Here is an 11,449-nt window from a genome sequence, read left to right on the forward strand (position 1 = left end):
GACGATCCTTTGGATCATTCCTTTGATGAAATAAATTTCAAACCATTGCTTTACTTCTGTTGCACAGCATCTAACCATGTCTTGTTAGGTTTTTCCTGCCTTAAATGTTAGCGACATTCACACTCTGCACTAGCCGGGACTCTGTAGGCTTAATAATAATAATAATAATAATAATAATAATAATAATAATTTTATTATTTATACCCTGCCCATCTGGCTTGGTTTCCCAGCCACTCTGGGCGGCTCACAGCACATAAAACATTAGACGTTAACAATTTCATGATACAGGGTTGCCTTCAGATGTCTTCCAAAAGTCAGATAGTTGTATGTGGCTGTTGTATGTCTGTAAGGAAGTTCCCTTTAATAATAAACACAACGGAGTATGAGTCTTTCTGCTTGGACCTAACACGTGTACCAAAATGCCATCTTTGAAAGTCTTCACCAGGCCTGAGGTAGGGAAAGTGTTCAAGACCAATTCTCAAGTTCTTTCTATAATATTCCAACACGCACTCCTTGTCAGCCCTTCTCCATCATCTCAAGTGCTTTTTCCTGGCTGCAGGATGTCCTTAGTTACTTGGGGTGGATAATGAGGGCTTTGGGTGGGTGTAAACCCTTGACTCTATAGTCCCCTCCTGGGACGCGGCCCTCAAAAAGTTCTCCACAAGATAATGCGGCCCTAGTCTTAATCCTTATGACGGGCAGCCGTTCCCTGAAGAAAGCTCTACAGTCGCTAAAAACACCAGCGGTTGGTGGTGTTCCCTCACAGTAAAAAAACCCCCAGAATTTCAGCATAATTTTTACATAAACATTAAAATGGTCATGAATAAAGTCTAGGAACTTTAAGGTTTGCCACACTTCTGGAACATGGAAAAAACAAAACAACAGTCAAAGTGGAATTTAACAATTGCTACACTAATTAAATAGATTTGAAATATGTATCCAAGGCAACATAAACTCCATTAAAAGTTTTTTTGTTTTTTTAAAGAGGAGTTTGACTGTGAGCTGTGTTGATTTATGACTGTGTAGAGCTGCATGATCTTTCGCTTTCTTTGACTTATGGCTACTGTGTGGGGAGAGTGATTGGCTTGTTTTGTTCTTATTCTTATTTGTACTTTGTGCTTTTGTTCTTCATTTTTATGCCGTGAAGCGCCCTGAGATCTTCAGATGAAGAGCGGTATGCAAAATAATTAAGTAAATAAATAGTAAACAGCTGCCACCACCGAGAAGGCCTTGTCATGGTTGAACGCCGACCAGGCAACACCTGGCAGTGGTACCACCAAAAGATCATAGGTCCTGAGATATTGGGAGTGCCGCTCTATTAGGAGTTTAGGGCTTTATACGCTAGTAGCAACCCGCTGAATTGAGCCTGGTAGCTCCCTGGCTCCCTTGATGCTGCGCCAAGATTTATCTTTGGAATTACCGAGTAGGAAATCTGTATGCCCTGTATACGGTCACTACCTTTGTAGAAGGACCGCGTGGAGGATTGAAGAACATTAGGAATGGGATTGAGGAAAATAAAAGCTGCGGGTTATCTTCATGTCATCATACGTATCTAGGGTGAGGCCTTATATCCCGCCAGCGAATATTGTGCAAGCAAGTCGGGGTGAATTATGCACCATAAAACTGACTGGCCAGAGTTGGGTAGGCTCCAGATGATTGAATCTGGAGTGAGAATTGGGAGTGTAAATGCTTTTGCAACTTCATAGAATCATAGAATCATAGAGTTGGAAGAGACCACAAGGGCCATCGAGTCCAACCCCCTGCCAAGCAGGAAACACCATCAGAGCACTCCTGACATATGGTTGTCAAGCCTCTGCTTAAAGACCTCCAAAGAAGGAGACTCCACCACACTCCTTGGCAGCAAATTCCACTGTCAAACAGCTCTTACTGTCAGGAAGTTCTTCCTAATGTTTAGGTGGAATCTTCTTTCTTGTAGTTTGGATCCATTGCTCCGTGTCCGTTTCTCTGGAGCAGCAGAAAACAACCGTTCTCCCTCCTCTATGTGACATCCTTTTGTATATTTGAACATGGCTATCATATCACCCCTTAACCTCCTCTTCTCCAGGCTAAACATGCCCAGCTCCCTTAGCCGTTCCTCATAAGGCATCGTTTCCAGGCCTTTGACCATTTTGGTTGCCCTCCTCTGGACACGTTCCAGTTTGTCAGTGTCCTTCTTGAACTGTGGTGCCCAGAACTGGACACAGTACTCCAGGTGATCGAGATGGGAGAGAGACTATGATTGCGGAGACGTGTTGTTTTTCTAGTGCAGCTTCGGTCCGTCAAAGGGAGACAGACTAGGCCTGCGTTTCTAGAAAGGCCTCTGGAAAGAAGGAATTATGGTGCTCTCTGGGGAGGGAGCAGAAACAGCCCTTTGTCTTTCCCACCCAGGGAAGAATCTGATGAGTATCTTTTGCAGGCAGTGGGGAGGCAAGACTGCAATGGAGGATTGGTGGAAAATGCGCTTGGGGGAGGGAGGTCGCCTCACATGGAGACCCTCCAACCTCAAAGGGCAGCCAGTAGGACAAGAAGAGGCAGGGAGGCAGTTGCGAGCCGAGTAGGACAGAAAGGATCAGCCCTGCTTTCCCAGCATTGGACTGAGGGCTCCCCACAGATGAAATGTCTAAATTAAAATCCCAGCCAAGCCCAACTGGAAAATGTATCGTCTACATGAGTCCTAAGAGATGGAAGACCACAAAAACAAAAAACATTTGGAAGTATTTTATTGGAAAGATTGGAAAAAGAGGAAGCACAGTCTTATTTTGCCACCTGTTGCTTTTTCATCACTTACACACCTACCAACAAACTACAAGAACATCTATCAAAAGAATCGACAGAAATATGGACAGCGTGAAAAGCAGTCAGCTCTTACCAAAACCACCTTTTGTTTTCTCTCCATGACACCCTTGGCACCCTGAATAAATAAAATAGACACTTAAAAAAATATATTTTGGAAAATTCAATGCAATGAACATTTTGATGGAAATTAAGGGATGAGCCCTGACTGAAACTCCTTCCACAATCCAGGTTTCTTAGATCATTAGCATGCATTGTGCTTGACCTGAAGCTTTCCCCACGTTCCAGGCATTAAAATGGTTCCTAAATTTACTATTTAAAGATGGTTCTCTTGACTGGAGCTCATTCTACACTCCAGGCATTTAAACAGCATATCTCCTGGGTGAATTCTTTGATGGGAAGGAAGGTCTCCTCTTCAATGGAAGCTCCTTCCACACTCCAGACATTTAAATGGTTCTCTGCAGCATGAATTCTTTTGTGCTTCTCAAGGTTTGTGCCCCTACTGAAGCTCTTGCCACACGCGGAACATTTATATGGCTTCCCCTCTGTGTGGATTCTCTGATGTGACGTAAGGCTCGTGCTCACAGTAAAGGTCTTGCCGCACTCCAAACATTTATAGGGTTTCTCCCCTGTGTGGATCCTCTCATGCTTAATAAGGTTTGTGCTCTGACTGAAGCTTTTCCCACACTCTGGGCATTTGTACGGCCTCTCCTGTGTGTGGATTCTTTGATGTGAAGTAAGGTTTTTTCTCCAGCTGAAGCTCTTTCCGCACTCCAGACATTTGTAAAGCTTCTCTCCCGTGTGGATTTTGTCGTGTTTCGTAAGGGCCGTGCTCTGACTGAAACACATCCCACACTCCAGGCATTTAAATGGCTTTTCACCCGTGTGTGTTCTCTGATGGGAAATGAGGTCTGAGCTTTGACTGAAGCTCTTTCCGCACTCCAGGCATTTGAAAGGCTTCTTCCCCGTGTGGATTCTCCCGTGCTTGGTAAGGTTTGTGTTCTGACTGAAGGCCCTGCCACACTCCAAACACTGATAGGGCTTCTCCCCGGTGTGAATTATTTGATGGGAAATCAGGTTTGAGCTCTGACTAAAGTGCTTCCCACACTCCAGGCATTTAAACGGTTTCTCCCCTGTGTGAGTTCTTAGATGTTTAGTAAGGTTTGTGCTTCGACTGAAGCTCTTTCCGCATTCCAGGCATTTACGATGTTTCTCTCTCCCATGAATTGCTTGGTGTGAAGCTTGGTGTTTGCTTTGACCAAAGTCCTTTCCAAACTCCAGACCCTTAACTTTTCTCTCTCCCTTGTGGATTATCTGATGAGACATGAGGTTTGCGCTGCGACTGAAGCTATTACCACAGGCCAGTGGTTTCTCCTCTGTGTGCGCTCTTTGGATAGGGATTTCACAGACGTCTGCTTTGTTTCCGCCCTGCCTCCTCCACATTTCTTGATCCCTAAAGGTCTCTTCTCCCTCTTCATTCTTGACGGGTTCCAAGGACACCCCAATTGGCTCTTTGTAATCCTCACTGCTCTGCCCAGTTGCTGCAGAGGGAAAAGACAGAATCCTGATTAGAGTTGGAAGGCACCTCCAAAGGTCATTCAGCCCAACCCCTTGCTCAATGCAGGAACCACAATGCAGGTCGCTACCACGCTATCCCTGATAGGGGTCAGCCTCTGCTTTCAAGCCTATTATTATTATTATTTACTTATACCCCACCCATCTGGCTGGGTTTCCCCAGTCACTCTGGGCAGCTCCCAACAGAATATTAAAAACACAATAAAACATCAAACATTAAAAACTTCCCTAAACAGGGCTGCCTTCAGATGTCTTCTAAAAGCCATATACCATAGTTGTTTATTTCCTTGACATCTTGTGGGAGGGCGTTCCACAGGGCGGGTGCCACTACCGAGAAGGCCCTCTGCCTGCAGGGAGGGAACCTCAAGAAGGCCTTCGGCGCTGGACCTCAGTGTCTGGGCTGAACGACAGGGGTGGAGACACTTCTTCAGGTATACTGGGCTGAGGCCATTTAGGGCTTTAAAGGTCAGCACCAATACTTGGAATTGTGCTCAGAAACGTACTGGGAGCCAATGTAGGTCTTTCAGGACTGGTGTTATATGATCCCAGCGGCCACTCCCGGTCACTAGTCTAGCTGCCGCGTTCTGGATTAGTTGTAGTTTCCGGGTCACCTTCAAAGGTAGCCCCACATAGAGCGCATTGCAGTAGTCCAAGTGGGAGATAACTAGAGCATGCACCACTCTGGTGTGACAGTCAGCGGGCAGGTAGGGTCTCAGCCTGTGTACCAGATGGAGCTGGTAGACAACCGCCCTGGACACAGAACTGACCAGCGTCTCCTTGGACAGCTGTGAGTCCAAAACGACTCCCAGGCTGCGCACCTGGTCCTTCATGGGCACAGTTGCCCCTTTCAGGATCAGGGAGTCCCCACACCAGCCCACACCGTCTCCCAAAATCAGTTCTTCTGTCTTGTCAGGATTCAACCTCAATCTGTTAGCCAAATGAGGTAGATTTTTTTTCTTAGGCTCCTTACCAGTGAAGGGCAGTGTCACATGCTCAGGAATGTGACCTGACCACAAAACAAATAGGAGCCAGTTTAGGAGGAATCGGACGGCTGAATGTTAAATTGAATAACAACTCCAGATGAGGTACAAGGAGGGTTCTAATACGGACAGTAAGAAATGGGTTGAGTAAGTGTTTTCAGGGATGGGTTGGAGATGGTGAAGTGCTGTGGTGGCAGGAGGAGTTTGTGAAGAGAGTAATGAGTTAATATGGCATATATTTAGTGCGTGTCCTAACGAGAATGCTCCTGCAGACTCTTTGAACTCTGACAGTTAATGCATTACTGAATAAAGTCTGACCAATTGAGAACTGGGTTTGAGCCACCATACTTGAACCCTGCAGTGAGAACTTGCCACACAAAAATAAGAGTTCCACCACTTTTTGAGGAAGTCTAGAGCATCCTCGTCTTTTCCCCCAGACTACTTATCAGATGCAGAAAGGCTTGGGGTCAATCTTTGCTTAGAGATTTGACAAGGGGTGCGGGGGCCTCCCTGTTAAATGTCCGATTCACCTCCGTGTCTTTTGCATTGTGCACGATCGTGGCAATGAGTCATTTGACTGACTTGATGTGTCGGAAACAACAATAAAAGTTTAATTAATTAATTAATTAATTAATGAGAAAGAGAGAGAGAAAGAGAGAGAGAGAGAGAGAGAGAAAGAAAGAAAGAAAGAAAGAAAGAAAGAAAGAAAGAGAGAGAGAGAAAATCAGAACCCATGTAGAAGGGGAAGTTTAGGGAAGTTTTTAATATTTAATGCTGTATTGTTTTTAACACTTGATTGGGAGCTGCCCAGAGTGGCTGGGGAAACTCAGCCAGATGGGCGGGGGTATAAATAATAAATTATTATTATGTTATTATAAAGTAAAGGGGGGAGGAGAAAACAACAACCCCAAAACTATACTTTACAAAGCTGTACTTCACCAGATCTTAACCTATTACAGTATTTGTAAGAATGGATTCCAAATATCATTGAATTTGTCCATGGCAAGTCTGTGTTTATATGCAAGTGGTTTGTATGTTGCGAGTTTGTATAGGTCTTCAATCCAATCGTAGAAGGGAGCCGCATTTTTATTTTCCCAATTCATCAGTATCAGTCTTTTTGCTGTGTTCATGGCTCGGAGAGTCCACTCGTATTGTCCTTTTGTAAGGTTTCATGTGCTGGGTATATAATTCAAGAGGATATTTTGCTCTGTAAATGTACAGTTCTGTTGATAGTTTCAGTTACCTTCTGGCCAAAATCTTTCAATATAGGACAATTGAAAAAAGTATGTTTTAGAGAAGCATTATCCCTATTGCATCTCCAAGAGTTAGATACCTTAGATAGCCCTTTTTAAAACAAAAAACAATAATAAAACTTGAAAGCCTCGTTATCTCCTTCACTTATTAGAACAACTGCATTCTCCCCTTTCGTCATTCCTAGGTATTCAGAAGCATGCTGCCTCAGACAATGGAGACAGAACGTGGCCATTATGACTAGCAGCCATTAGGGATGGCTAGTCCCTAATTTAGGGGACGCGCGGGTGGTGCTGTGGGTTAAACCACAGAGCCTAGGACTTGTTGATCAGAAGGTCGGCGGTTCGAATCCCCGCGATGGGGTGAGCTCCCGTTGCTCGGTCCCTGCTCCTGCCAACCTAGCAGTTCGAAAGCACGTCAAAGTGCAAGTAGATAAATAGCTACCGCTCCGGCGGGAAGGTAAACAGCGTTTCCGTGCGCTGCTCTGGTTCGCCAGAAGCGGCTTAGTCATGCTGGCCACATGACCCGGAAGCTGTACGCCGGCTCCCTCGGCCAATAAAGCGAGATGAGCGCCGCAACCCCAGAGTCAGTCACGACTGGACCTAACGGTCAGGGGTCCCTTTACCTTTACATAGTCCCTAATTTGTCTTAGGGGCGTATGAAAAAGCTTGCTGGCTTTCACACAGCCCAACCAGATGGCTCTGAAAAAGCCCACAAGCAGCTGTTCTTACCCAGAGAAGCTACACTCCCCTGTTCCTCCTCCATGACTTCCTTGCACAAGGCTCTGAGCCCTGGATCCAGTAACGCCCGCTCCTCCTCAGGGAAATAAATACACAGCTGCCGCCTCAAAGATCACCAGACCCTGAAAGAAAGAAAGAAAATTCTGTCCTAGTATTTTCCTACAGGACCAAAAAACTTACACAAATAATCCTCAAGGTTCGGTAAGAGTGAAGACACCCTGGGCTGCAGGAAACGCCAGGTCTCACTCCTGCCAGCACTTGGGCTGCAGCATGAGGTGGGAAGGGAAGTGGGTGGTGCTGTGGTCTAAACCACTGAGCCTCTTAGGCTTGATGATCAGAAGGTTGGCAGTTTGAATCCCCACGACGGGGTGAGCTCCCGTTGCTCTGTCCCACCTCCTGCCAGCTTAGCAGTCCAAAAGCACACCGACTCAAGTAGATATATAGGTACCGCTGTGTCGGGAAGGTAAATGGCATTTTCGTGCGCTCTGGTTTCCGTCATGGTGTCCCGTTGCGCCAGAAGCGGTTTAGTCCTGCTGTCCACATGACCTGGAAAGCTGTCTTTGGACAAACACCGGCTCCCTCGGCCTGAAAGCGAGATGAATGCCGCAACCCCATGGTCTCCTTTGACTGGACTTAACCATCCAAGGGTCCTTTACCTTTCACCTTTTTTACCTTGTACCCATTTGCTTTTGGAAGAAACCAACACTTTGCTCAAGGCCCAGTTACGTACCTGCTGCTGGAATTCGCAGGAGAGGAGAGCAATGTCGGGCTCCTGTCAAGGTTGTCCGGCTGTAACAAACTCTAAACAAACCCGGCAGGGAGAATCTGTAGGAGCACCACTGGTTGTTCTCTGAGTTGATGAGGCTCACCTGACAAGAAGAAATAATAATAATAACAATAAATTTTATTTATACCCTGCTCTCCCCAGCCAAGACCGGGCTCAGGGCGGCTAACAATTGATATAAAAACAAATTGATTGAAATACAACTTAAAAACAAGATTAAAATACAACATTAAAATGCAGCCTCATTTCAATGGAAACTCAAATCAAAAACTTTTTTGGGGATGAAAACATCAAGTCTTCACCAAGGCTAACTGACATCTTGAGTATCATCAGCCCAGTTGGGGAGTAGTCCACGAACAGCCACTCTGAGCCCGGCTTCGGCTGGAAACGACGGGATATAAATAAATAATAATAATAATAATTATTATTATTATTATTATTATTATTAACAACAACAACAACAACAACAACAACAACAACAACAACAACAACAACAGAGATTCAGTGGGTGCCTTTTGCCTCAGCCTTCGAACGCCTGCTGAAAACCTATGCTGCCAATCCTATACAGGAAATTATGAGAATATCCTTTAATGGTTAGCTGTTTTGGCATCCATCTGTCTTGAGAGACAATGGAGCGCGACTCCGGGGGGTGAAGTAAAATCACCAAAGCCCATAGCAGCACCAAAGCCCATAGCTGCCAACGTTTCCCCTTTTTAAGGGAAATTCCCTTATTCCTAATAGGATTCCTCGCAAGGAAAGGGAAAAGTTGACAGCTATGCCAAAGCGACTTCCCTGGGGTGCAAGCCAAGGCAGTGGAGGTCTTGGTTGGCAAGACCCCCCCCCCCGGCCTCGCTGATGGGGGTCCAAAGGAAAGCAGAGCAAGACGTTTGGTACCAGCTTGGCTGCAGGAGTTTCCGGAAGCAGGCGTACAAGGTGCCATCCAACTGTCTTAGGGACGCCGCTCCGGATGTGTGTAGGGTTTGCTTTTCTTCTCTTGCAATGCCCAAATCCCTAAATTTCTGGAGGAGAAGCCCCCTTTCGCCCCTGGACCTCAAAGGCGCGCCCAGCTGTTCATCTCCCTCCTCCCCAACTTCACAAACTGGGCAGGACATTCAGAGCTGACGCCTATTCAGGTTCCCATTTGAACGCAGCCAAAGGATGCGGGGCTCCTGCTTTCTTCCATTGGCAACCGGAAATCTCTCTCTTTCTCTGTCTCCTTTCCTGCGTTCACTTACCCCTTTGGAGGGACGCGGTTGGTCACTTCTGGTACCGCCCCCATCCCTGCGGAATGCTCAGCCAATAGATATTCAGCGGGCGTCTTCTCCATTAACCTTTAAATGCCCGCAAAAACTTTGTTGCGTAGCCAAGCCAATGCAGGCAATTAAGAAGATTCTTCTGTAATAGTTGGGCTCACTCCTCCGTTGTCTCCCGAGACAGGCCGATGCCAATCAATCAGTAGTTGAGCTCTGATTTTTTAAAAATGGATTTACGAATGTATGATTGTTGAAAGTCAGTCTTTTTTTTTTAATGAACAGCACTACGTATATAGATTTTTTTTAAAAATACAGATATATAAAAACTAGCCTTTGATTTTTCCAAGCATGGCTCCCACCCATCTTTCCTGGTTTGGGGCAGAAGGTGCGTTCCCTATCTGAAGAAAGGTGCTCTGCATATGTTTTTTTGTTTGTTTGCCCAGACAGAAAGTGGGGAGCATTAATCTCTGCAGGAAAGCACTCTGCACATGCTCACAGGCCGTCTGCCTATAGATCTTCTTCCCCCCAGAAAGGAGGGAAATGATTCTGCCGCTTAAAAAAAAAAAGCACTCTGCACATGCTGTGGGATACTGCATGCAGCCCCAAGAAAGGGAGAAAAGTAGCAGTTCCCCATCTGGATAAAGGCGCTCTGCATATGCTTAAGAGATCCTTTATCCGTTGGAAAAGGTTTGTAGGTTATATGAAGAATCACTGCAAGCAGGTTAAAACGTTTGTTTGTTTAGTCGTTTAGTCGTGTCCGACTCTTTGTGACCCCATGGACCAGAGAACGCCAGGCACTTCTGTCTTCCACTGCCTCCCGTAGTTTGGTCAAACTCATGCTGGTAGCTTCGAGAACACTGTCCCACCATCTCGTCCTCTGTCGTCCCCTTCTCCTTGTGCCCTCCATCTTTCCCAACATCAGGGTCTTTTCTAGGGAGTCTTCTCTTCTCATGAGGTGGCCAAAGTCTTGGAGCCTCAGCTTCAGGATCTGTCCTTCCAGTGAGCACTCAGGGCTGATTTCCTTCAGAATGGATACGTTTGATCTTCTTGCAGTCCATGGGACTCTCAAGAGTCTCCTCCAGCACCAGAATTCAAAAGCATCAATTCTTCGGCGATCAGCCTTCTTGATGGTCCAGCTCTCACTTCCATACATCACTACTGGGAAAACCATAGCTTTTACTATACGGACCTTTGTTGGCAAGGTGATGTCTTAGCAGGTATTTGTTTGTTTGTTTGTACCCGCCCATCTGGCTGGGTTTCCCCAGCTACTCTGGGCGGCTTCCAACAAAGATTAAAAATACATTAAAATGTCACACATTAAAAACTTCTGCCTTCAGATGTCTTCTAAATGTCAGGTAGTTGTTTATCTCTTTGACATCTGGTGGGAGGGCGTTCCACAGGGAGGGCGCCACTACCGAAAAGGCCCTCTGCCTGGTTCCCTGTAACTTGGCTTCTCACAGTGAGGGAACCGCCAGAAGGCCCTCAGGGCTGGACCTCAGTGTCCGGGCTGAACGATGGGGGTGGAGACACTCCTTCAGGTATACTGGGCCAAGGCCGTTTAGGGCTTTAAAGGTCAGCACCAACACTCTGTGCTCTGAAATGTACTGGGAGCCAATGTAGCTCTTTCAAGACCGGTGTTATATGGTCTCAGCGGCCACTCCCAGTCACCAGTCTAGCTGCCGCGTTCTGGATTAGTTGTAGTTTCCAGGTCACCTTCAAAGGTAGCCCCACGTAGAGCACATTGCAGTAGTCCCAGCGGGTTATAACTAGAGCATGCACCACTCTGGTGTGACAGTCCACAGGCAGGGAGGGTCTCAGCCTGCATACCAGGTGGAGCTGGTAGACAGCTACCCTGGACACAGAATTAACCTGCGCCTCCATGGACAGCTGTGAGTCCAGAGTGACTCCCAGGCTGCGCACCTGGTCCTTCAGGGGCACAGTTACCCCATTCAGGACCAGGGAGTCCCCCACACCTGCCCGCTCCCTCTCCCACAAGAACAGTACTTCTGTTTTGTCAGGATTCAACCTCAATCCATTAGCCGCCATCCATTCTCCAACCACCTGGTTCCCTGT

At 46.5% G+C, this 11,449-nt stretch overlaps 2 protein-coding genes across 4 annotated transcripts in view; both read right to left on the reverse strand.

Annotated features, from left to right (window-relative positions):
- LOC128408827 (uncharacterized) overlaps nt 1-11,449 on the reverse strand; it is a 282,229-nt gene that overhangs the window by 199,307 nt on the left and 71,473 nt on the right. The window lies entirely within an intron of this gene.
- Nucleotides 2,704-9,309, reverse strand: LOC128409423 (zinc finger protein 239-like). Of its 3 annotated transcripts, XM_053379911.1 has the most exons (5): nt 9,018-9,309; nt 8,070-8,208; nt 7,331-7,461; nt 4,204-4,334; nt 2,704-4,164 (listed from the first exon to the last, which is right to left on the reverse strand). In XM_053379911.1, the coding sequence occupies exons 3-5, from the start codon at nt 7,362-7,364 to the stop codon at nt 3,136-3,138; spliced, it is 1,194 nt and encodes a 397-aa protein (XP_053235886.1). In that variant the 5' UTR covers nt 7,365-7,461; nt 8,070-8,208; nt 9,018-9,309; the 3' UTR covers nt 2,704-3,135. The 3 variants fall into 3 exon arrangements, with proteins under 3 accessions (XP_053235886.1, XP_053235885.1, XP_053235884.1); XM_053379910.1 differs by having other exon boundaries at nt 2,704-4,334; nt 9,174-9,309; XM_053379909.1 differs by having other exon boundaries at nt 2,704-4,334.

Source organism: Podarcis raffonei, chromosome 2 (genome assembly GCF_027172205.1).
Source record: "Podarcis raffonei isolate rPodRaf1 chromosome 2, rPodRaf1.pri, whole genome shotgun sequence".
NCBI lineage: Eukaryota > Metazoa > Chordata > Lepidosauria > Squamata > Lacertidae > Podarcis > Podarcis raffonei.

Coding starts and splice junctions, on each gene's coding strand:
- LOC128409423 (XM_053379910.1), bottom strand. CDS start 7,364: ATGGAGGAGGAACAGGGGAGTGTAGCTTCTCTGG. Junction 4,335..7,330: donor GGGGAGTGTAGCTTCTCTGG/GTAAGAACAGCT, acceptor TTCCCTCTGCAG/CAACTGGGCAGAGCAGTGAG.